Raw genomic sequence first — 27,235 nt, 5'->3', positions numbered from 1 at the left:
AGATCTTTTTTTTAATGCAATTACTCTTGCTGCATTTGCAGTAAGCAGTGTGTCCTTAGCCAGTTTTCGTTCCACCGAGCCAGAATTAAAAAAACAACACACACTGTAATGTCTAAGGCCATCAAGGCAAGTTTCTACATGGAAACCTAACTTGTAACCTGGAACGTACTGATTAGAAATGCTCATTGAGGGGGGTGTTGGCTAGTTGGAAATTGTATGACTAAGAACCATTTTTGTTGGTGGCGTTGCATCAGTGGAAATGCTGATTCAAGCCACCCAAGTTTTGCAAGAGTACTTAGTGGGTGTATATCGTGTAGCCTACACACTTGGCGGCTCTCCAGCATCGGAGGAATTTAAGGGCAAGAAACCATAACTAACAACTGTGAAGTTCATGTGACCATAACATAAGTACCACATTATCACTGGAGAGCAGTGTTGACGTTGATGTGCCTTTGTGCTTTAATGTTCCATACAATCACATGAGAATGTTGGCTGGGGATAACTTCATAATCCTCATCAGCACAATAGCTGATTTGAATAGGGACCATCAAAAGCTGGGCTGCGATTTGATGCCAAGATGGGGGTATTATCGGAAGATCAACTTGCTTTCCTTTTCCCACCCCAACGATAGCACCATTAGCACAGTATTTAGCATAGCCACAATCGAGCCTGCAGCTTCGTCCGCGAAGCCAAGCCAAAGAAAGAAAAAGAAGAATTCAGCGCCAGTGATCCGGGTTCAGATCCCATGCTCTCTATAAGATGTTTGTATGCTCTCCCCATGACTACGTAGGTTTTCCTTGGGTGCTCTGGTTTCCTGCCACCCTTCAAGACGTACGGGTATAATGCATGTGGTCAGATCTTCCTGACGTTCTACTTCATGATCTAATGCTCTATCTCCCAGGTTCTGATCCCTTTTCCCTCACCTGTACCTCAGCTCCCCTGTGTATGTTCTGTGTATACTTTTTTATTTTTAGAGCTACAAGTTATGGAAATAATTGGAACAGTTGCCTCCTATGTTATTATTTTTGTTTTCTTCTGAAATTGTTTTCGGTGTGGAAGATCGATTGAATCAGCGACCCTTGGTGCTTTACCCTACAACTGTTAGTCGGTGTGTGATACAACAAGCAAATAGGCAAGCACAGCAATTACAGAACCAAGTGCCAACCTTCACTGTACAGAGTACAGAAGTGAGGATATTTTGCCACATGTATGTAAAGTTTTGGTGAAACCACACATGGAGTATTGAAGGGCAGAATAGCTTCCTTGCCAGGGTGAAGCAGTGAAGGTTTGAGAGAGGGAGGGATGTGTGTGTATTCACCAGATTATTTAGATTAGATGTCTGTACCTTTGTAGTTAAAATGTGTGTGTGCCTATACACGCAACATATCCTGATCTTCATTTATCTTGCTGTTGCACTGAGATCTTACCCGGTCAAGCATGTGAGGTGACTGTTGTGGAACAACTGTATTATGTTGAAAGAAATGGTGCACAGTCGTATTCCTCCCTTCACTAATAGAACCAAGTCATCTTCGACTTCAAGGAAGTGCTGAAGATGGGGCAGAGTACTGTAATCAGGACCTCTGCTTGGCATGCTTTCACACTACACTTGGCAAATAGGATTGTTAATTACTGTGACAGAATTAAGTTCACTGTAGCCAGTCTTGCTAGATCCCAGTTGTGCTTTTGGCTGTTTCATGTGGAATTATTAAAATTAGCTGTTGATTGAATGAAGCTTTGAATTGTCGAGTTAGATACGCTATCTAATGAACAAATGTGCTCATCATGAGGGGTTACAGAGCAGTACACAAAAGCGCTGGAAAAACTCAGCAGGTCATGCAGCATCTGTTGAAAGTGAAGGGTAACCAATGTTTTTGGCTGAAACTTTCATCAAGGTATGAGCAAAGTGTCGGCAAGTGCCTGAATTTAAAAAAAATGGGGAAGGTGGGGGGATATGAGAGGGGGAAGGAAGGGGCGGGGTGGGGGGAGCACAGTCTAACTGGTAAGAAATGATAGGTGGATACAGGTGGGACGGTAGAAAGAAAAAAGTTGAGGACGGATGGGGAGAGGGAAGTGGGTGAGGAGCTGGAGGGAAGGAGACAGAGGAATAGGGAAAGGGAGAGATTTCACTGAAACCGGAGGTTGATGTCAATGTCATCTGGTTGGAGAGTGCCCAGACGGAATACAAGGTGGTGCTTCTCCAGTTTGTGGGAAGCCTTGGTTTGACAGTCCATGGGGCCATGGATAGACGTGTTAGTGTGGGTTACAGAATATTTTTATTGCTCACTGCCATTTTATCTTTTAATGTTCACTTGTTGAATGACGAATAGAGTTGCTGGGGCAAAGGACCACTCCCACAGCTGTTCTAGTTGTAGGCAGCATCTGAAGAGAGAGAATGAGTCAATGTCTTGGGTGTTAACCATTCACCAAAATTTGGAAATTTATTGGCATCTTGTTTTGTTTTAATTGTGCATCAAGTGAAGTTTTTTTTAAAAAAAAACAAAACTTTAATGCTGACCAAAATGGACTGTAATTTGGTTTTGCATATATTGCTGCTTCATTTTATTGTTGACTTTAAATAAATTCACTTTTAAATCAAAAGAGCTAAATAAACATAGATATTAAAAGGAGAGAGGAATCGAGGGGACAGGGGGATAAGTGGAACACAGTCCATAGCTGCATCGGCCATGATCTCATTAAATGGGGAGCAGGCTTGGCACCTTCTGCTCTTATCCTTGTTGGGTTCATCTTGGGTTAAAATTCTGCATGGTTTGTAGAAAATGGTTTCGTGCAAAGCCATTGTAAATCCAGGAATAAATTAATGGGGAGCATTTGTCACATTGAGAATTATAAAGATTTCAAGGAATAAATATAAAAATTCCCCAATGTTCTCACTCGGTCAGAATCCAAAAGTCCGAATAATATTCTGGTGGAGCCAGGGAGCTTTTGCCACAAAATGTTTGGTGTCTTCCCACTTTTCCTGTCTATGTATTTTGAGAGGGAGGTAGATTAATGCAGTAATTTTTGGTAGAGAATTTCATTTTGCTAACCACCCTGTTTCTATAAATTCTTTTTGCCCAATCTGAACATTTGTGGTTTATATTAAATTTGTGTCACCATCATGGCAACTGGTGAAAATAGCGATCTTTTTTCTTCTCCATCTACTCCATGGTAATTGTCAAGTTATCTGACTAAGGGAGGAAAAAAAAAGTTTCTTCACCTTGAGTCCCTTGGTTAAACTCGATTTAAAAAAAAAAAGTTATGCTGCATCTTTTCCTGTTTCTCACCGAATAGAGAGTGTTATTTGAGGCAGGTTAAACCATAAACTTGCATCAGCATTATGTGAGAAAATACTTTCCATGTTTTACTTGCATCAAAGACCAAAGTCAAAAGGGCCCAAGCGTGCTCAGTTGCAAGAATGGCAACACCTAAATGGATCTGTTCTTGTATTTGTAGGACTACGATGATGGAATTCCGTGGTCAGAAGAGAGAGTCGTCCGAAAGGTCCTCTATTTGTCATTGAAGGAATTCAAAAACTCGCAGAAGCGACAATATGGTGACATCAATGGGAGTAACGATGAGAAACCTCATGGGAAAGATTTCACTGGTAGGTCACTAAAGATATTGGCTGACCTCACTCTAGGTCAAATTACTCCCACCAGTTCCATGAAATCACAATAAAATTCTGAGAGTTCCAGCTAACCTTAGAAATTGAATTTGTTTCACAAGTTTGACTTTTTTGATGTTATGGCTCTGGTTTTATTTCTAAGCCCAGTTAACAAGTGGCAACTGCAGAGTTTTACATTAGCTCCTGAGGTAGAGAAAATTATTTGTATGATTCTTCAAATTCATGGCTTATTAAAAATAGTGAAAATTGCTTACAATCCACAATAAAATATGTTCATGGACTCCAGTACAGCAATTCCAGTAGTCCTTTTCCTTTCTCCCATGGCTCTGCAATTTATTCTCACGCACGTTCCCATCAACACCCCTTTGATGCTTTTGCCACTTGTGTATACTAAGGGGTAATTTACTGTAGCCATTTAGCCTGGCACCATATTTCTGGAATATCTGAAGAAGCTTCTGACATGAACCCATGCAGATTCCAGGAAGATATCCAAACATCACATGAGCATGTGTGAGATCAGTATTAAATCCAGGTTCTTAGCCCCTTGAGGTAATGCACTGTTTCCCATTTGAACTGAATCCTACTCAGCATACCCCCATGCACAGTGCCATCTATAATGTTTGGGTCAAAGACATTTTTCCCCCCTTCATTTTCCCCTATGCTTCATAGTTTTAAATTTGTAATCAAGCAATTCAGATATAATTAAAGTGCACATTCCAAATGTTATTAAAGGGTATTTGTACACATTTTGGTTTGACCATGTAGAAATTACAGCACTTTTTATATATAGTTCCCCCATTTCAGGGCACCATAATGTTTGGTACATTTGGCGTCACAGGAGTTTGTGAGTTCTCGGCTATGTTTAATTGCTTCATTGGTGCAGGTACAAGAGATCTAGGGTTGGCTCTAAGCTTTTGATCACCTTTGGAGTCTGTACTTGTCATTTTTCAGCACGAGGACCAGAGTTGTGACAATGAAAGTCAACAAAACCATAATGAGGCTGTAAAACAAGAATAAAACAGTAAAAGACATCACTCTTAGGATTACTAAAATCAACTGTTTTGAACATCATTAAGAAGAGTGTACTGATGAACTCATTAATTGCAAATTGACAAGGAAGACCTCCACTGCTGGTGACAGAAGAATTCTCATCATAATGAATAAAATCTCCAAATGCCTGTCTGACAGATCAGAAACACTCATCAGAAGGCAGGTGTGGAGGTGTTGACTGTCTGCAGAAAACTTCATGAACAGAAATACAGAGGTTACACTGCAAGATGCAAACCACTGGTTAGCCACAGAAACAGGGTGGCCAGATGACAAGTTTGCCAAGTAGTATTTAAAATGGCCAGCCTCTGCCTCAGGTACTGGAGCACTTATCTTCATTGATGATGTAACTGCTAATGGCAGGAGCAAAATGAATTCTGAGGTATATAGAAACATCTTATCTGCTCATGTTAAAGTAAATCCCTCCAAACTCATTGGATGACACTTCATCCTACAGCAAGACAATGATCCCAAACATACTGCTAAGGCAGCAAAGGAGTTTTTCAAAGCTAAAAGCTGAAAAATCCTTGAATAGCCAAGTCAAGTCACTGAATCTAAATCTAATTGAGCATGCCTTCCATATGCTGAAGAGAAATCTTCAAGGGACGTCCTCAAATAAGCAGGAGCTAAAAATGACTGCAGTAGAGGCCTGGCAGAGCATCACCAGAGAAGATTCTCAGCATCTGGTGATGTCTATGAATCTCAGACTTCAGTTATTACATGTAGGGATATACAACAAACACTATAGATGATTACTTTAATATACATACCATTGCTATGACCCAAATATTATGGTGCGGTGAAATGAGTGAACTGTGCATAAAAAGTGCAGTCATCTGTAGATGGTCAACCAAAATGTACACAAACACTCTTGAATAAAATCTGAAAAATAAACTTTAATCTCGTGTGAATTGTTTTTACAAATTTAAAACTCTGGAATATAGGGTCAAATAAAGGAAAAATGTGTTTTTGTCCCAAACATTATGGAGGGCACTTTAAACCAAACCCTGGATTATACTGACTAGGATTTGGAATGGTACAGGCTTCTCACCCCACAATATTGCGCTGACCTATTTAAAATTCCACAAACAATCTATTCTTTCTCTCCATTTTACATACATTCATGCACCTATCTAAAAGTCTTTGAAATATCCCTATTGTTGTGCTTCTTTAACCATTTTCCATGGCAATGCATTCCAGGCACTCACCATTCGGTGTGGAAAATAGTGTCCCAGTGCAAAAGAAAATGATTGTTGTAGAATAGCAGACTTCTCTGAATTGGATTGAGCATGTATCTAAAATGGAAAATAGACAGTTGTTGTTTGTCCTTGTATCTATTTTACTTCCTGCCTGAATATTCCCAACCCTCTAAATGCCTAGAAAAGGCTGCAACCTATAGATTCCCAAGAATAGACCAACTTCGCTGTCCCAACTACTAATTACTAAAATTGAGCACATTTAACCATTGTTGCATTATTGGAATTACTATCTATTCTCTACAGAGTCAATGTCCCATCTCCATTCTGAGGCCACCTTTCATTATACTGTAAGTGATGCAATCATTCTATCAAATGGGAACAAATTTAGAACTCAAACCAGGCACGGGTGAATTGCCAACCTCCATCTCCAGCTGCAGAACCATGAGTGCATTTGTCATCTACTGTAGCTGATCTGCACTAGATAGACAGTCCAGTCACACATCAGTGTTTAAATCAAAGAAAGGAAATGCAGGTCAGGCAGTGTTTGGGAGTGAAACGATGAGGTTTCAAGTTGCCAGCTATTGTAGGGCACGAAGCATTGGAAAAGACAATGGAATGAAGGGCAGACAAGTCGTCAGATCCCAGTGGCTGCAGCTAAGAGTTTTAAAGGAATCTGGTGCAGAGATAATGATTTCAGATATATTGTCAGAGTACATACATGACACCACGTGCAACCCTGAGATTATCTTTTCCTGCGGACGAGGCAGGATTATCACTTACTGATAGTGCAAAAAAAACTAACACAGCATATACATGTAAACAAATAAAGAAATGTAAACAGATACAAATGTAAACAAACTGCAATATAGTGAAAATTAAAAAAAAATCAATGAAGTGCACAAGTAAAAGTGCTTAAATGTGTCCCTGATTGAATTTGTTGTTGAAGTATCTGATGTTGACAGGATAGCAGCTGTTCTTGAACCTTGTGGTGCGAGTCTTGTGGCATCTATACCTCTTTCCTAATGACAGCACCGAGAACAGAGTGTGGATCCTTGATGATTGCTGCAGCTCTCTGATGACAGCGTTCACTGTAGATGTTCTTGATAGCGGAGAGGATTTTGCCTGTGATGTCCTGGGCTGGGTCCACTACCCTTTGCGGGGTTTTGCGCTCAGGGGAATTGGTGTCCCCATACCAGACTACGATGCAGCCAATCCACACACTTTCTATCACACCTCTGTAGAAACTTGCCAGGGTTTCTGTTGTCCTACCAAACTTCCACTAACTCCTGAGGAAGTAGCAGTGCTACCGTGCTTTCTGCACGATGCCATTGGTGTGTTGGGTCCAGGAAAGATCCTCCAAGATGGTGACTCCCAAGAACTTAAATTTGCTCATCCTTTCCACCTCTATTCTCCCAATGATCACTGGATTGTATACCTCTGGCTTTCCCTTTGTGAAGTCAACAATCAACTCCTTAGTTTTGGTAATATTTGAGTTCAAGGTTGTTTTTGGCGCACCAGTCAGCCAAGTTTTCAATCTCCATCCTGTATGCTGACTCATCACCTTCCTTTATACAACCCACTACCATGGTATCATCAGCCAATTTGTAGAATGGAGTCAGTGATTGGAGTTTTTCAAAATCGAGTTCTGGGAGGAATACAAAAAGTGGGTAGGTAACCAGAGATAAGCCTGTTAGCAAGATACTGGAGCCTGTATTCAAGGAACAAATGGCTAGTCATGTTTGACAGATGTACTATTACTCCTGGAACTTTTAACAAGCAAATTTGATGGAATGGTTTAGGGAACTGAAGGACAACTCCCAAATTTATTATGTAGTTATGTAGTCCTGGACTTGCTAATTTTTGCCCCATGAATTCAATCCCCTATTAATGAATCCCAGCATCCCAAAGGCAGTCTTAACTCTCCTATCAACCTGTCTGGTGACCTTGAGGGATGCAAATAAACCTAATTGGATAACCATATTCCGTAAAGATCAAGTGCTGAGATTATGAAATTAAGACCATCTTCAGAGATTGAAGTTCATTTAGTTAGGAAATGCATCTTCACTTTTTTTTTTAAACATGAGACTCCTCTTTGCCAGTAAGATGGAATCTGGTTAAACTCTGTGATTTTTAAAATAAAAGTTATTCTGAAAGGAGGTGATTTGAACTCATCTCCAGAAAAGCACATCCAAAATTACTTTGCATATTTGCTTCATAAGGAATCTAAACCAAATAGGTTAGGATTGAGATATTTATCCTATTTCTGCATATTTGTTCAAAGTCTCTGTTGAAGAATATCACTATTAATCTTTTTGTATATTTCTGTAATTTGCTCTGCTTATTTCGAAGATTTTCGATAACCAGTGCAAGCTCCAGCAACCTTCTGAATGGAATACTTTTGTTTCAGAATTTCTTCTTGTGACCATTTTAAATTCCATGATCCCCTGTTGAAGATTTTAAAATGGTCTTCCTTTCAGCAGAGAGGATTTTAAAACAGGAAATACAAATGACGATACTACTCATTGAATTAACATTTGTGTAATCTCAACTGATAATTGAATCTTTGGCATGTTGTACATCAGAAGTAAAATCAAGCATACACTGCTTTTGATTAGGTTAATCTGACAGAAATATGGGAAATGTTCAGAAAACATATACTGGCTGTGAGAAAAGTTATCCCTTCATTTCGCCAGTCAGATTGTAGCGGTGCTATGGTGGCACTAAAACTCACAGAAGGCAGGGAAACAGCCATGTGACTTCAGTGCGTGTTGATATTAGTGCGAGCGAAGCACATGATTCGGACTTTTAAAAGGTTGCGTGGGTGATGAACTCTTAAAAACGCCATGTGTGGTTATTTCATCATGTCCTCTGCGATTCCAGTGGCCACAATTGGTGACCCCAATTAGCTGTAAAATTTTTACAAAGTTGAAACTGAAAACAGATTTTAAAAGTTGAAGCTTAAGACTAACATACAAAATTGAAGCTGAAGACAATTTAAAATTGACTTGCATTCTTTGAGAGCAAATTTTTTTTTGAGTATGTCAGATTTTGTAGGTGGTAATTTATGAAGTCTGTAAAGGCAGGCACTGGTTTCAGAAGAGAACAAGTATATTTGCATGTAGCTAAGTTTGAAGGGAATGGTCATATCACAACTTCTGAATCCAGTACCTTCCCACGAGTTGCAACACAGCAAGATCTTTCAGCGTGCATCAGAGTGAATTCAAGCTTTTATATTGCCATACCTTGAATGTGGCAGCCATTCAACACCAGCAAACTCCATGGACAATGGAGTGGTTATTGATGGATGTGTTCAAAAGTGAGGATTGAGAAAAATTCATACAATGGAACAAAAAATATCTTTCATCCTTGCCAATTGCGGATACCCTCTCGTTTGCTCACTGCTGTCCCAGTATCCCACCATCTCTGGCTTCCAACCCCTATCAACAACTCTGGCTGACAATTTTATTTAGTGTAGTGTTTTGTCAATAATTCAATCCCAACTTTTCAGGGTACATTATTTTCAAAATGCAATTTAAGGTTCTTGTATTGAAACTGGAATGTAACAATGTTCTCAAGCTGAGGTGTTACAGGAGGTAGGAGAAAAGCTACATTTTGCTTTCTACTTTGAACTATGTGTAGAGCATGAACATTGAGGTCAATTGGTAAATATGCTGAGAAGGAGATATTTGATAACAATTTGGCTCCAAGCCCAACAGATAATTTGAGTTGCAATCCATTGTGGTCATCCCTTATTGGAGATCCATATTTGGTTGGAAGATTGGTCATGATATATTAACCAGGTAGAAGAGCAGTTGAGGACTGGTATTTTTTTCTGTGGATTGCATACCCAAGAAACTAAGGAGCAGTTTTAATTTTGAATCACATGCTCTTTCTACCTGCAAATCCTGCATGTGAAGAGCCATTTTAGGTAGAGATCATAACAACTGGAAAAAGATTGAATTATCTCTGAGTGAGCAAACTCCATTATGTCTACACTCTCAAGGGCTGATACTGTGACACTCAAGAGGGGAGAAAGGCATGACTAACCTTTTGAAGAAGGGTGAAAACTTTGGACAGAACTTGGTCAGGTCAGGAAGCATTTGATAAATTGCAGGCCATTTGATGTCACCAACCTGTTTTGAAGTCACCTGACTTTGAGAAGCCATTTTCTTTAGCAGTAGATGGTATTGATGAAGCTGTGGGAGAAGTGCTATTACAAAAGAATGGATGTGATGACATTGACCATCCAGTGGCTGACTTGACCAAGAAATTCAATGAATATCAAAAGAATTATTCTACTGTGGAGAAAGAATGATTGTCCCTTGTACTGGCTTTGTAGCATTTCGATGTTTACATCTGCACAGCTCAGGGACCACATGTATACTGACCATATCCCTTAGTATTCTTGATTAAAATGAAAAACAAAAATAGACTATTGTTAAGCTGGAGTCTAATTCTGAAGGAATGATTTAATGATAACTCGTATTAAAGGCAAGGATAATATAATTACTGATTGCCTTTCAAGATGTTAAATTTTGCATTGTTACTGAAAATATATTTGCATTATATCGAACATTGCAGTTAAAATTTTGCTCTTCAGCTAAAAATTTTCTTTGGTGGGAGGTATTACGAGGCATTTCGTTTCAGTGGGACTCTCACTTTAAGAGATGGTATAAGCTGCGACCATTCACAACTGCGGAGAGAACTGAGGTGGCAACAACCTGTACAGTATGTACTAACTTTGCTACTTTTGAAGAGAAAAGAGTTAATGTGTTGTTTTTCCAGGGACACAGGTGGGAAGAGTCATATGAGAGATGCACTTAAAGTAACAGGCTCTGAATAATTTTTTGAGCAGCAATCATCTGAAAGAACACTGAGCTGGAATGGCTCTGAGTGATAATGGTGAATTGTGTTTGTTTCTTCCTGTCAGGAGAATTTTTGGTCCCCACCGTGGCCAAAGGAAAGGTCATTTTGAAGGGGAATTGGTGTACCACACTGTGACCAAAAGAAAGGTCATTTTAACTTGTATTTGGGTATTGGAAGCAGGAGAAATACTGCATTTGGATTGTGATAGTCACTTTGGACTAACCAAAAGTATTGTGAGATTCACTTGTTTCTCCTACGAAAGAAAAGGGGAGTAGTGACTACCACTTGTTTGAAAGGACATTTGCTATGGAAGTCACTTGACAAGGTTTTGTGAGTTCTCGACATTCTGTCACTCAATCTCTCCTACCTCATTTGTAATCACTTCTTTGCTTCATTTTAAGAGTATTTGTGTCAATACTGGATTTCTAAGACTGACTTTGGAATTGCATCTCTCTCTCTCTCAATAAGTTAGTAAGGTGTTATTATTAGTAATTAACAATAAAAATATTATTTAAAAAAATAACACTGTCTTAGTGAATTTCTATTGCTGCTGGTCTGTGACTTAACACTGTGTATATCCTACCTTGGTGGTTCCTTCCAAAATGCAACATCTCACACTTGTCTGCATTAAATTCCATTTTTCCAGTTGATCTAGATGCTCTGCAAGATTTGAAAGCCTTCCTCGCTGTCCTCAATACCTCCAATCTTAGTGACAACATCAAACTTGCTGATCCAATTTCCCACATTACCATCCAGATCATTGATGTAAAGACAACAAACAACAATGGCCTCAGTATTGATCCCTAAGGCACACCACTGATCACAGGCCTCCAGTCTGAGAAGCAATCATTCACTACCACTCTCTGGCTTCGCCTGTATAGCCAATGCCGAATCTACTTTAATACCTCACAAGAATATCGAGTGTGTGTACCTTACTAACCTCCCATGTGGGACCTTGTAGACAACATCCTCTTGGATATCAAGGTTGAAGTGTGCTGTGCCTTATGCAGGTGTGAGTGCTTTAAACTTTAAGTGTCCAAGCTGTTGGAGCTCGGTATCAGAGCAGGCTGGTGAGAAATCCTAAAACAAGGCATGAAGGCCAAAGTTGTTTGGACCTTGGTGCCAGTGCCAGCTATTTATCCTGCCCTGTTCCCTCATTGCCTTTGCTGTTGTTGCTAGGCTCTGTTCTTTTTTTATTGCATTGCTCTGTTTCCTTCAGTACCTTGTAATTGTAAAGATTTATATTTTGACCCCAGTGAAATAATAAAAGTGGTACATCTTGCTTGGTGATGCTGACAAATCTGCCAGATTCCATGTATTCCATTCTGACTCTGTGCAGCTGCAGCATGCCTCCTTCAGGCTTTCTGCTCTGACCCTTGAAAAGGCTAACATTTCTTACATATTTTTAATTAATTTGTTTTTAAGGTTGATGATTGTTTTCTTAGATACTTTGATCTGTCACTTCTGTCCTCTTGTTTACTGGTATCAAAATCTTTCTGCACTTTGGATTATTGGTGTATCTTACTGACCCCACCACCCATCATGTGTTGTAATTTGAAAGCTTGGATGTGTGGTTTGCTACTATGATGTCCAAATCACTAATAATATTATAAATACCATATATTCTCATAAAAAAGTCAAATTTTCTTGACCATTTTTAATGTGAAATTTATGGGGTCAGCTATTACATGGATACTAATTTTGAGGGGCTGAAATTCACACTAGAATCCAAAATACTATGTCAGCAGCAGAAGTTCAAATGATCTCTTAAGTGAATAAAGAACAAAATCACAATGAATGAAAGCAATAATTGTTTGTCCATCAAAACATGTCCCACCACGGGGGAGGTCGGGAGCGTGGTAAGTATCTGCATCCTTGGAGGCATCTGGTGCTCCGGTCTGTGGGTGACTGGATCCAGGTGGAAAATCAATGCCTGAGGTGTTGGGACGAGAGTCTGAGTTCGAGGAATCAGTAGTTCCAAAGAGCGGGCAGCTGCATCTTAGGTGATGGGAGCCTCAATCTGTGGGTGCCCGGGGCAAAGATGAGGGACTAGGGTTGATTTTTGCATGATGTATGGAGAATTCCACATTCTCTCTTTCTTTCTCTTTGGCTTGGCTTTGCAGACGAAGATTTATGGAGGGGTAAATGTCCACGTCAGCTGCAGGCTCGTTTGTGGCTGACAAGTCCGATGCGGGATAGGCAGACACGGTTGCAGGGGAAAATTGGTTGGTTGGGGTTGGGTGTTGAGTTTTTCCTCCTTTGTCTTTTGTCAGTGAGGTGGGCTCTGCGGTCTTCTTCAAAGGAGGTTGCTGCCCGCCGAACTGTGAAGGCGCCAAGATGCACGGTTTGAGGCGATATCAGCCCACTGGCGGTGGTCAATGTGGCAGGCACCAAGAGATTTCTTTAGGCAGTCCTTGTACCTCTTCTTTGGTGCACCTCTGTCACGGTGGCCAGTGGAGAGCTCGCCATATAACACGATCTCGGGAAGGCGATGGTCCTCCATTCTGGAGACGTGACCTACCCAGCGCAGTTGGATCTTCAGCAGCGTGGATTCGATGCTGTCGGCCTCTGCCATCTCGAGTACTTCGATGTTATGGATGAAGTCGCTCCAATGAATGTTGAGGATGGAGCGGAGACAATGCTGGTGGAAGCGTTCTAGGAGCCGTAGGTGATGCTGGTAGAGGACCCATGATTTGGAGCTGAACAGGTGTGTGGGTATGACAACGGCTCTGTATACGCTAATCTTTGTGAGGTTTTTCAGTTGGTTGTTTTTCCAGACTCTTTTGTGTAGTCTTCCAAAGGCGCTATTTGCCTTGGCGAGTCTGTTGTCCATCTCGTTGTCGATCCTTGCATCTGATGAAATGGTGCAGCCGAGATCGGTAAACTGGTTGACCGTTTTGAGTTTTGTGTGCCCGATGGAGATGTGAGGGGGCTGGTAGTCATGGTGGGTAGCTGGCTGATGGAGGACCTCAGTTTTCTTCAGGCTGACATCCAGGCCAAACATTTTGGCAGTTTCCGCAAAACAGGATGTCAAGCGCTGAAGAGCTGGCTATGAATGGGCAACTAAAGCGGCATTGTCTGCAAAGAGTAGTTCACGGACAAGTTCCTCTTGTGTCTGATGTGAGCTTGCAGGCGCCTCAGATTGAAGAGACGGCCATCCGTACGGTACTGGATGTAAACAGCGTCTTCATTGTTGAGGTCTTTCATGGCTTGGTTCAGCATCATGCTGAAGAAGATTGAAAAGAGGGTTGGTGCAAGAACGCAGCCTTGCTTCATGCCATTGTTAATGGAGAAGGGTTCAGAGAGCTCATTGCTGTATCTGACCCGACCTTGTTGGTTTTCGTGCAGTTGGATAACCATGTTGAGGAACTTTGAGGGGCATCCGAGGCGCTTTAGTATTTGCCAAAGCCCTTTCCTGCTCACGATGTCGAAGGCTTTGGTGAGGTCAACAAAGGTGATGTAGAGTCCTTTGTTTTGTTCTCTGCACTTTTCTTGGAGCTGTCTGAGGGCAAAGACCATGTCAGTAGTTCCTCTGTTTGCGCAAAAGCCGCACTGTGATTCTGGGAGAACATTCTCGGCGACACTAGGTATTATTCTATTTAGGAAAATCCTAGCGAAGATTTTGCCTGCAATGAAGAGCAGCGTGATTCCCCTGTAGTTTGAGCAGTCTGATTTCTCGCCTTTGTTTTTGTACAGGGTGATGATGATGGCATCATGAAGGTCCTGAGGCAGCTTTCCTTGGTCCCAGCAGAGCTTGAAAAACTCATGCAGTTTGGCATGCAGAATTTTGCCACCAGCCTTCCAGGCCTCTGGGGGGGATTCCATCCATACCTGCTGCTTTGCCACTTTTCAGTAGTTCAATTGCCTTATATGTCTCTTCCCGGGTGAGGACCTCATCCAGCTCTAGCCTTAGGGGCTGTTGAGGGAGCTGGAGCAGGGCGGATTCTTGGACTGAGCGGTTGGCACTGAAAAGAGATTGGAAGTGTTCTGACCATCGGTTGAGGATGGAGATCTTGTCGCTGAGGAGGACTTTGCCGTCTGAGCTGCGCAGCAGGCTTTGGACTTGGGGTGAGGGGCCATACACAGCCTTTAGAGCCTCGTAAAAACCCCTGAAGTCGCCAATGTCCGTGCTGAGCTGGGTTCGTTTGGCGAGGCTAGTCCACCACTCATTTTGGATCTCCCGGAGTTTGCGCTGAAGATGGCTGCATGCGTGACGGAAGGCTTGTTTCTTCTCTGGCCAGGATGGCTTTGTATACAGTATATATGGTAATTGAATATCCTGCGCAGGTCAAAGTAGGATACCACCAGACACTTTACAATTTGAGTAAATATACTTTTATTCCCACTCTGATCTAATTACCAAACTAATCTCCTTAGCAGGGATTCCTGACGAAGGGACCAAGGCTCAAAACGTCAACTGCCATTTACATCCTGTGGATACTGCATGACCTGCTGAGTTTCTCCAGCACTTTTGTGTTTTGCACTAGACCCCGCCCCAGCATCGGCAGATTTTTTTGTTTAACTCCTAACCAGTGGAAGACTGCTTCAGAGGAAGACAAAAGGTTTTGCCACTCCATAAAATTCTAAGTGAGACTCAAAAATTCCTAAATTGAGAGATCCTTAGAAGATTATGGCTAATATACCTGCAATTTCTGCACCTTTTTAAAACCCTGGGCTGGAAATGATCTGATTTTAAGGATTTGCTGGCCATTAGAATTAATTTTGATCATATGTTAACTTAAAGCTCCAGACTTGATGTATCCTTACATTGCCAGAAATGTCTAGTTAGCATAGCGATTAGTGTAATGCTGTTACAGCGCCAACGATCGGGACCAGGGTTCGAATCCCATGCTGTCTTGTCTGTAAGGAGTTTGTACGTATTCCCTGTGCCTGCGTTGGTTTCCTCTGGGTGCTTCGGTTTCCTCCCACTTTTCAAAACGTACCGGGAGTTGTAGGTTAATTGGGTGTAATTGAGCAGCACGGGCTGGGCTCGTGGGCTGAAAGGGCCTGTTACTGAGCGGTATTTCTAAATAAAATTACATTTAAATGAAAGCGTCATCTTCCATTAAAGATTGGTGCATAGTAATAGTTGAATATCAGTAAAATAGCCTTTTCTGGTCATCGTGATAAATCTCTTTGATTCAGTTGCTTGCACACTTGCCTCCAAGATCGGATGTTTTGTGTTTAAATTCCAGTTCAGAAACCTGAATCCAGCATTCAAGCAGTGTTGGAGTAAAGTCCTGTTGTCAGATGTGCTGACTTTCAGATGAAGTTGAGGGTTGACCTCCTTTCTCAAATAAATTTAGAATATCAAGAAGGAGCTTGGCTGGTTAAAAGCTTTGCTGGACTTTATTTATCCTTCCATTAATATCACTGAAACTAATTGATCTATATAAAGTTGTTATTTATAAAAGCTTGTAACCCAAATGATCTGTCTCTCCTACATCACAACAGAAGTGATAGATTAGCTGTGAATTGCTTTGTGATGTCCTGACTTTATTAAAAGTACCACATAAATCGAAGTCTTTCGATTCAGTAGATCTTTTTTATTTCCAAACAAGCCAACTAACTTGTTGGTTGAAAATGATCATACTTGACCATTTTTCACGATGTGGTCATTTCTAGCACAATATTCATTTATTGTCGAACTCTAAATACCATTGCACAGAGTAGTTTGTTCAGCCATTTCAGAGAGCAGCTGAGAGTCGACCAAATTTTGAATTGCTTATAGTTGTCGCACTTCATCGCTGTTTACATCCGCGAAGAAGGCCATTCAGCCCATTAAATCCATGGCAGCTTTTAGCAATCTCATTCCCGCAGTTATTCCCTCTCACTAACACCCCCTGTTTCTTCCCACATGGCCACTTACTATGCTGGGCATTATTAACATTAACAAATTAATATTACATCTATTATGAACCATATTGGTCAGAAGTGAACCAGATGGGCTTCTATGGTAATCCTTTCGATTTCATAGTCCTATATCTATTCATTTAAAAAAAAATAACAGATTATGAACGTTTTGCAGCAGGCCAAAGTGAGATTTTAACAACTGTAGCACCAAGGAACCCATCTTAATGCCCTTAAATCCACCTTAATGCCAACTGCTGGTGCAAAACCTTTGCTGGAAATAGATAATGAAAAGTTAAAAGAAAAGATGTATCTGGTTTTTGATTGAATAAAAGTTGGTAGTTTTACTTTCAGCTGAGATTTAATTGTCAGCCTTGTATCATCCAGTACTGGGGTCATAGACATGTGTGCTCTTTCGAATTCCATTTGTGGTGTCTGCTGTCTCACCAGCTTGTCGAGAAGGTGATGATGTCAAGTAGAAGTGAGGCACTTTGAAAGGGGAAGTGGCCATATGAATCAACTAATAGCTCACCAAGTGGTTTATTGCAAGCAGCATTGTAGACACTTGGGACTGAGTTCCCTGCCTTCTGTCTCCTCAGAAGAGAGAAGTGCTCAAAATGGAATCTCAAAAATAAAAAGTACTGCAATAATATTATTGAATAATTGATTTGTTCAAAGTTTGCTTCAACTCTGTGCCGGTGAGGTGGGTGGCTTCAATTCTCTGTAATTTAGCTTGTGGAGTTAATGATTTGGCAATTGTTTTATGCTTTGGAGATCATCATTAATTAGACCACTGTTGTGTACAGTACTGGGGGACCCCACTTGCAGTGTGGAAATTACAAGCCTGCAGAAGATGGAGCAAAGATCAAGTTGAAAGATTCCAGCCTAGACATGTGAGGGGAAAGTAAAGAATTCATTTGACCGAAACAGGGATGTTTAAAGTGGCAGTGAAGGATGGAAGCAAAAAGCTTTTCCAAATCATGGAGTTTTTTTCTGACGTTTTTAAATGTTTTCCTTGCACGGGAGGATCGCTGTGAAGGTCATTTTGATTGTGTTGCTGAAGGCTGTGGTGGAGTGTGAAGCTAGCCAGATTAGATGTAAGTGTCAGATTTCTTCCTTGAAGACCATTATGGTTTTTAGACTGCAGGCATGTGACGGCACAATCAGCAAAATTTGCTGTTACATGGGCAGTCTAAAAAGGAAAGTGCAGGAAATTTTAGACAATTCCTGCACCGCGATTTATTCTGCAGGACCCCAACTACTTTTCAGGGAAGCCTGCAGTCTAAATTGCACGGCATGACTCGCCTCATGAATTCGACATCCAACCTTTACATTTGACTGTGAACAATTTAAACTCCTGATCTCTCATGTTATTGGCTTGAATATCCTTTACGTTTGTTTCTGGTCATTAGAAAATTAGTCGACAGTTGTTGCTCAAGGGGGAAAATTGTTTTTTAATGCAATTAAAATAAGATATTAGTAGTGCAGCATGGAGCATTTTGTCACATGGCTCCTGAGAGATTGGAAAGATGATGAAAAGTTTAAAAGGAGCCTTATAGGTCGCCTTGTTCGAAAACCCTATGTTGGTTTGCAGTGTGAGCTGAGATTCCAGAGTGACTTGAGGTGTAGGGCCAGATCTGGCTGTCCGGTGTCTGGGGTGGTAGGGTAAGTGGTTGGGATGCGGGGCGAGGGCTAAGGGGTGGGCCCTGAGCTGGGTGTTTGGAGTCTGGCTGTGACCTGGATTTCGAGTCAGGACTGGAGTGTGGTGGTTGGGGTGTGGGGCTAGAGATGGGGTCATTGTTGCTCACTACATATTGATGAGGCGGTGGTGAGACTTCCTGCAGATCAGACTAGTCTCACCTTTTTTATCTGAAAATCTGTTGTATTTCACTAAAGCCACACTAAGCATGTACCTAAAACTAATATCTGAGGGTGAATAGTATGTTATGCAGTGCTTTTAAGGCTTAAGAATATCTGGCGGCTCATTGAGACCTTGTGTAATAAGTGTAGCATTTTCCAGGTATCTTACAGTTCATGTTTAATCCAGCGCAACACCAAGTGCTGGAGGAACTCAACGGGTCAGACATCATCCATGGAAGGCAATGGACAGTGAACGTTTGGAGCTATTACCCTTCATCGGGAATTTTTATTTGTCATACTTGGTCTAAGCTGACATAAATGTAAACGATTGCTGCTTGATTGCCCCAGTGAAGTCCACTGAGCAGGATGACTGACAGCAATGTTGTGATTTCAGGATGAAGTGACCAGGGCTGCCGCTTTGGGGAGGGAAAGATGGTGTGCAGAATCTGGGCCAGTTTTAATATTGGTTGAATGTGTCAGGGAAGGTGGCATCCTTTACACGGTGGAGCCAACTCCAGAGCAGGTTTAACAGCTTGGAAACATCCCACTCATCAAGTCCAACAATAGGTTTGGGACTGAGGTGATCTTCTCCACTCGAATTAGAGTTTTACCCCATGAAGCAGACCCTTCAGCCTGAATTATCTATGCGACCAAGTTGACCAAATCAACTGTTTGCCCATGTTTGACCCACATCCTTCTAGACTGTTCCTCTCCATGTATCTGTCTGAATGCCTTTTCAACATTAATCTACTGAACTTTACCACTTCCTCTGGTAGTTCATTCCATATTACCCAGTATCCTCTCATCCAGGGGAAATCCCACCAGCAATGAAGAATGTGCAAGCAAAAAGAGCTAAAGGTAAGGATTGAACTGGGTCATTGGAGTTGTGAGGCAAATCACAACTGGTGTCACTGATGAATATTTAAGCGCAGTACCCATAGAGACTGACTATTGAACCTACTTATAACCCTCTTTAAAAAAGAATAGCAGGAGTCAGCCATTTGGCCCATTTCGCTTGCTCCACCATTCAAGAAGATCATGGCTGATCTGGCCATGGAGTTGGCGCTATCTACCTGCCTTTTCCCCATAATCCTTTCATCCCCCTACTATGCAAAAATCTATCTAATGATGTCTTGCACTGAACAGAGCAACACTTCTGTGCCTCCTTGGCAAAGAATTCCACTGATTTCACTTCTTACTGTCTGGGGTAAAGTATAATCCCAGATGTCATTTTCAGAATCTAATTTCCCTTGAAATTCTTCCCATCAGAAATGCATTTCTAGGGCAACAAGATATTTGTCGTTAATGGTCCAATGTATTTTTATCCTGCAACTATTAGTCTGTGTTCATGCTGTCGATGTAGTAGTTTATTTTCAATGTTAATCAGGATGTGGTGAGCTGGCTGTTTTTGAGCTTGGGCATTTTGAAATTGGGTTCTCAAATAAAATCCTGCATTTGAGGTGGTATTAAATTGTTTATTGACACGCATACCAAATTGCAATGATAAAGCTTGGTTTTGAATGCTATCCAGGCAAGTCAATTAATACGAAGTACAGTACAGCAAGTAGGTAATAATAAAACAGAAGTGCAGTATTGTGTTAGTGATTTCTTTGCAACTATCTTGTACAGATCTTAGTTGAAATTCCCTTTTTCTTCTGTCATGCAACAAATTGCAGTCAGTAGCCGTCACTTAATTTGATTTGTAATAGATGTTTGTATTTTAATTTTGTTGTTGCAAGTTTACTTCTAAATGTTGAGATGTGTGGTAATTTTCAGAATAAAGGGGTTGTTACTGTAGCTGCTCCTGCTTATTTTGTAGGCAGTTTCAATATTGATCTGAAAGCATGTCCAATGTACCCATATTACTTGCCATGTGTTGGAGCAATTGGCACAGGAGTCCATTTGCCCTATCAGACCTGTACTAGAGCAATCCAGATAGTCCTAGTCCCTAGAGATATGCAAATCCTTCCTCTCTGCACCTATTTAAATGTTGCAATTGAATTTGTCTCCCGCTGTAACATCTGTGAAAGCATTTCAGATTGCTCTCTCCACTCTTCTCCCCCCCCCCCCCCCCCCCCCCCCCAATAAATGTGTTCTCTATCTCCTGGTCCTCTGCCAATGGAAGCATTTTCTGTCTCCCTATTCTGTTTATGACCTTTGTTATATTATCTGATCTCCATCAAATCCCTTAGCAACATCTGCTGTTCAAGGAGGACAGCCCAGCTTCTTCAGTCTACTTGTAGAAGTGGAGCCTCTCATCCCCAGGAGCATTTTAGTGCAGCCTTACTGTACCCTCTGCAAAGCCTTTACAACTTTCCTGAAAGTGCAATACCCAGAACTCCTGCAGTGGTGGATGAATCGTTGCTTTGTAAAGGCTCATCCTTCATTTCTTAGTCTTTATTTCTAAATACCAGAATGTGACGTGTTCCCTTTAATAGCTTTTAAACTTGCACCTACCACTTTGATCGCGCTGCGCACATCTACTTGCACATCTACTCTTGGTTGTGTTACCCCCTTTAATACTGTGGCCTCTAACTTGTCCCCTATGTTGAGTTTTTGCAGCATTCAACTCCTGCTGCTCTGCTTGAGGCCTTTTTGAAGGCTGTTGCACTCCTGCATCTGACAAATTTTGTGTCGTCTGCACATTTAGAGATTGTGCTCAAGTCCATATCATTACTATACATTGGGGAGGAAGTTTTTTTTAATAGAAAGGTCAAACTACTGACTCCTGGGGAACTCCTCTGTGCTCTTTGCTCTGGTCTGGAAAAACCACCTTTCTGTTCCACTGTTTGCTGTCAGTCACCCAGCTTTGTATCCAAGTGGCTTCTGCCCTTCTAACCCATGGCCTTGAGTCTTGATGACATGCCTATTATGTTAAAAAAAAAACCACAAATGTTGGAGAAACTCAGTAGGTCAAACAATGCCTTTATATACACCAAAGGTAAAGATAAATCACCAACGTTTCGGGCTTGAGCCCTTCATCAAGGTGTGAGGTAACATGAGAGATGGGGAGAGGGTGGGAGATGATAGGTGGAGAGGGGGGAGAAACACTGCGGTGGGGGGGGTCTAGGCTAGGTGGGGAGAGAGAAAGGAAGTAGGAACTGGAATAACTAATTAAAGGGGGAGGTGGGGGGGAAGGCAAGCTGATTATTGGAATGCAGTGAACTCATTGTTCATGCCCTGGAGTTTGAGAGTGCCCAGACGAAAACTAAGGTGTTGCACCTCTAATCTGTGGGTGGTCAGGGTGGGTAGTGTGAAAGGTCATGGGCAGACATGTGAGCTTGAGAGTGTGACTCAGAATTGAAATGGTTGGCTACGGGGAGGTCACTTTTGTTGCGGATGGAGAGGAGGTGCTGGGCAAAGTGACCTCCTAATCTACGATCGGACTCTCCGATGTAGAGAAAGCCACAGAAGGTGCATCGGATCCAGTAAATCAGTTCTTAGGAGATACAGGTGAACCTTGGTGAGAGAGGAGGTGTGGGTGCAGGTACTACATCTCCTATGACCACAGTGGAAGCTGCCGGCTGGGGTGTGATGTGTGTGGAGGGAAGAGTGAACAAGGGAATCATGGAGGGAGCTGTCCCTACAGAAGCCTGAGAGGGGAGAAGGAAAAATAGGTTTGGTGGTGGGGTCTTGTAGTAAAGAGCCGGAAATTCTGGTGGACAATGTGTTGGATCCAGAGGCTGGTGGGGGAATAGGTGAGAACGATTATGTAGTGCCTTATCAAAGACCTATGGAAGTCCATAAACTTCATGGAATGCAATCCTGCAGAATGTGAATCACTGCCATTTCAGTTAATTGTGCATCAGTTGCCAAGGGTACCTTTTAGGAGCTGATCGACATGTGAGTAATATATGGACAACATTCCATTTGCCTTCAATATTGCCTGCTGCTTCTGCAAACCAACCTTTTGTGATTCATACACAAACACTTTGAAGTCCCTCTGCTCAACAGATCATTTAAATAATCTGATAAACTGAATTTACTTCTGAAGCAGATGACCATATATTTATCAATGCAGTACACTTGTCAGACCCTTACCCATTCACTTTAAGAGAGATATCTCTATCTCTCTTAAAAACTCACTTCTGCATTACCCATTATTAATTCCCCCTTTTTGTCTTCCAATGGATGTTTACATTAGCCATCTTTTCCACTTTATATATTTATAAGAATATATTTAAAAATCTACAGATGTTGCCAGTTTTGCCAGCATTTTCTAATTTTTATTTCAGCTCAAACCCGTACCCTAACTTTAGGTTGAATTTGTGATCAAGGTCTAAACAAAATGGATTGGCAAGCTCATTTAATTTTGATCTTTTTTGCAAGTACTATGGATAACAAAATCTTTTTTTTCTTTAATCTCAAGATGCTTCTATCGTGGTGAAGATTACAGTTGAAGCTCCTCACAGTATTGGACATCTTGTCTGGCTTCACTTTTGGATAACTCAAAACATTTACTGAATTGGGAATGTCGGTTAATATCTCTCAAAAATACAGTATTAAGTAAACCATTTGGCACCCTACTATCTCCCCAACTTTCTTTGTTGTGCAGTTAAGTGCTAATGAGGAAAGCTTGTTATTATAAAAATAAATACTTTACATTGGATAGGCCTTCCTGCTTCATACATAAAGATATCCAAATGCTTGTGAATGTTTTGATCTTAATATTCATAAATGAATATGTTTAAAGAACAAATGTGCTTTTCCTGTTAGTAGGTAGCAATAGCCATTTAAACTTGGGAAGTCCTCTGAATTCTAGTCTGCGCTCCATGCATTGCTGCTACTGATCTAAACTTCTTTGGGCATGACACGCGAATAATAAGCTGCAGTCTGGAACTGTAAGTCCACTTTCTTTAATGCTTCTTATCTATGCACAGGAGTTACTTTTCTCCAACAAAACACAATCTACTGGAGGAACTCATTGGATCGATCAGTATCAATGGATGAGAAATAATGGTTGAGGTTTCGGGCCGTAATCTTTCTTGAAGACTCATAGTGCATAGGGGAGATTGGTAATATAACGAGGACAGGGTGATAGGGTTTGGACAGCGGCCATTTGGGGATTGGTGACCCAGGAAGGATGATAGGGAGGTGGAAGTAGTGGACTGGGAAGAGTCAGACAAAAGGAGAGAGAGAGAGGCAAGAGGAATAAACAGGGAAGGGGGATCGAGTGACTGAAGATGAATGAGTAGGAGATGCCGAGAAGGAGGTGATGTGGAGATGAAGGCTACCAGTTCTGGAATCTGATAAATAAAGTGGATAGCATAGAGATATAATGGAAGACATGGAGAAGAGATGGAACTGAAAGATGGGAGGGAAAGAGAATCATCCATACCATTGGGGTGTAGCTTTCCCAGGCTTAATATGATTTGATATTCCTTCAGTTTATGTTGGGCCTCACTCAAGCAGTGGAAAAGCTTATGGTTGGATCAGGTACTGTGGGAAGGGGGGGGGGAGGGGCGGGAGGAGGTTTGAAATGACACTCAACCAGGAGTTCAGGATGCCCATTGTAGGCAGAATGTGTATTCTGTGAAATAGTCCCTGAATCTACATGGTGTCAGTGAGATTAGAGGGGGTGCAGGTGAATCTTTACTTCCTGTGGAAGGGCTATTTGGGCTAGTGTATAGCAGTGGGGAGGATGTGTAGGTGTGGGTGGGGTAGGATGAACAGGCAAGGGAGGGTGTGATCCCTTGAAAAGGCAGAAAAGATGTGGATGTGTCTGGTAGTGGGATCCAGTTGCACCTATTGGAAATGATGGAGGGTGAAGTGCTGAATGTGGAGGCTGATGGAGTGAAAACTGAGAGTCAATGGAACCCAATTCCTGATCTGCTTGGGAGAGAGAGTGGAAGTGCAAGAGATGGCTTTATTGATCACTTACAGAGGAGCCTACATCCCTAAAAAAAAAGGGCGTTTCAAATATTTTGGAATGGAACGGCTCATTTTGAGAGTGGAGCTGGAGAAACTGGAAGAAAGGGATGGCACCCTAACAGGATGGGAGGAGATGAGTCGAGTTTGCCATGGGTCTGTGAAAGTATCAGTAATCAACTTGTCTCCTGAGGTGGATACTGATCTTGAAATGGGAGAGTTTAGAAATTTTCCAAATAAATTTCACAGCAAGGTGGAGGTTAGTGGAAAAGTTGATAAAAATTGATGAGGTTATAATTTTAATTTAAAGATACAGCACAATGACAGGCCCTTCTGGACGATGAGTCCACGCTGCCCCAATTACACCCATGTGACCAATTAACCAATTAACCCTGTACGTCTTTGGAATGTGGGAGGAAACTCGTGTAGACAGAGGACCCCAAAACCCAGCAGCAATAGATAAATGGTTACTTAAACAAAAGTTGTTTTTAATTATCTTGAAATGTTAAAACCAGATCAAACTTTAACTTAATCTAACTTAATGCCCTTCTAATTCTAAGTGTACGTGTATATAATGTATACAAGGTCGGGTCAGATACAGCAATGAGCTCTCTGAACCCTTCTCCATTAACAATGGCGTGAAGCAAGGCTGTGTTCTCGCACCAACCCTCTTTTCAATCTTCTTCAGCATGATGCTGAACCAAGCCATGAAAGACCCCAACAATGAAGACGCTGTTTACATCCGGTACCGCACGGATGGCAGTCTCTTCAATCTGAGGCGCCTGCAAGCTCACACCAAGACACAAGAGAAACTTGTCCGTGAACTACTCTTTGCAGATGATGCCGCTTTAGTTGCCCATTCAGAGCCAGCTCTTCAGCGCTTGACGTCCTGCTTTGCGGAAACTGCCAAAATGTTTGGCCTGGAAGTCAGCCTGAAGAAAACTGAGGTCCTCCATCAGCCAGCTCCCCACCATGACTACCAGACCCCCCACATCTCCATCGGGTACACAAAACTCAAAACGGTCAACCAGTTTACCTACCTCGGCTGCACCATTTCATCAGATGCAAGGATCGACAACGAGATAGACAACAGACTCGCCAAGGCAAATAGTGCTTTCGGAAGACTACACAAAAGAGTCTGGAAAAACAACCAACTGAAAAACCTCACAAAGATTAGCGTATACAGAGCCGTTGTCATACCCACACTCCTGTTCGGCTTTGAATCATGGATCCTTTACCGGCATCACCTACGGCTCCTAGAACGCTTCCACCAGCGTTGTCTCCGCTCCATCCTCAACATCCATTGGAGCGCTCACACCCCTAACGTCGAGGTACTCGAGATGGCAGAGGTCGACAGCATCGAGTCCACGCTGCTGAAGATCCAGCTGCGCTGGATGGGTCACGTCTCCAGAATGGAGGACCATCGCCTTCCCAAGATCGTATTATATGGCGAGCTCTCCACTGGCCACCGTGACAGAGGTGCACCAAAGAAAATGTACAAGGACTGCCTAAAGAAATCTCTTGGTGCCTGCCACATTGACCACCGCCAGTGGGCTGATAACGCCTCAAACCGTGCATCTTGGCGCCTCACAGTTTGGCGGGCAGCAGCCTCCTTTGAAGAAGACCGCAGAGCCCACCTCACTGACAAAAGGCAAAGGAGGAAAAACCCAACACCCAACCCCAACCAACCAATTTTCCCTTGCAACCGCTGCAATCGTGTCTGCCTGTCCCGCATCGGACTGACCAGCCACAAACGAGCCTGCAGCTGACGTGGACTTTTTACCCCCTCCATAAATCTTCGTCCGCGAAGTCAAGCCAAAGAAAAAAAAAGTTCAGAAAAGTTCTTTGGTTCACAGTCCAATCTCACTTCTCATTCCTCCAAGTTCACTGGTTGCAGGCAATTCTTATACTGTGCACAGAATTTAACATTTATAAAGTTCACCAGGCTTTGGTGCTTGAAAAATAAATGGTTACTGCTCAGGAAGGTTCTTGTCAGTTTTCAGAGAGAGCTATGTAGCTCGTTGGACACAAATTGATTCCGTCTGATCAGGCACTTCAGTGTCTTGCCAAGGAAACTTGCCCCATCTGGGTTTTCCAGATGATAACCTCTTTCTTTCAGGTCACCAAGAGTGCCTTTTTGTTTCCGTTATTTCAAGTGAAACATTATACAGCCAGCCATCTCCTCTTGTATGGACCATAACGGCTTTGACCACACTGAACTAAGAACTCACAACCCGTCTTCAAAATGAGGTTTGTCTACAAGCTTGTCCTGTTCCAGTCCCAGCTGATCTCTCTCTCTCTCTCACTCAGAGAAAACCACATGACCTTCTTGGAACAGCGAACTGCATTCAAATAGTCTGCGGCTCCAGACCTAATCTTTGAGTCCGTTCAATCTGTTGCTTTCCAAAACGATAATCCATTATTCCACAGCATGTCCAGTTACACTTACTTGTAAAGCTTCTGTCGACATTCTTCAAAGTTTCTGCAAAGGCACTCAGAGTCTGGACTGTCTGGCTTGAGCAGAGCTGTGGCATTTTAAATGAGATCTTTGTTTTGATGTGTTTGTACAGTATCTGTGTGTGACCTAATTTAAAAAAAAAACTGCCACAATTTATCTCCTTTATGTTATATTTTATATTGTATATAGATATATTTTAATCTGTCACAGTTCAAACTTCTTACAGGCAGCAGGGTATTTGAACTCAGGTTGCTAGTCATGTAATAGGATTGTACTAACCATGCCACTGCAGGAAACATCCCCAATGTAGTTACCTCAGGAAGAGCTGAGGGGAGATACTGGGGCATCTTTGGAATGAGGATTGTTCCACGTAGCCAATAAAAAGGCAGCCATAGCTGGGACCCATGCATGCGCCTACAGCTACATCTTTTATTGTAGGAAATGAGGTGTCTAAAGTCATTC

General features: G+C 41.9%; 1 protein-coding gene across 4 annotated transcripts in view; it reads left to right on the top strand.

The window, feature by feature from the left end:
* The window catches only part of jarid2b (jumonji and AT-rich interaction domain containing 2b), a 384,803-nt gene that overhangs the window by 166,944 nt on the left and 190,624 nt on the right, over positions 1-27,235 (top strand). For 3 of the 4 annotated variants that reach the window (XM_069913423.1, XM_069913421.1, XM_069913422.1), the window contains exon 2: positions 3,454-3,604. The exons of the other annotated variant lie outside the window; for it this stretch is intronic. In XM_069913423.1, coding sequence (XP_069769524.1) covers positions 3,454-3,604 — 151 coding nt within the window. The remainder of the gene's footprint in view (positions 1-3,453; positions 3,605-27,235) is intronic. 4 annotated transcript variants of the gene reach the window in all.

The sequence above is a fragment of the Narcine bancroftii genome, chromosome 1, assembly GCF_036971445.1.
Source record: "Narcine bancroftii isolate sNarBan1 chromosome 1, sNarBan1.hap1, whole genome shotgun sequence".
In the NCBI taxonomy this organism is placed as follows: Eukaryota; Metazoa; Chordata; class Chondrichthyes; order Torpediniformes; family Narcinidae; genus Narcine; species Narcine bancroftii.
Note: the sequence above shows the minus strand (reverse complement) of the source record. Positions and strands in the feature narration are given on the sequence as shown.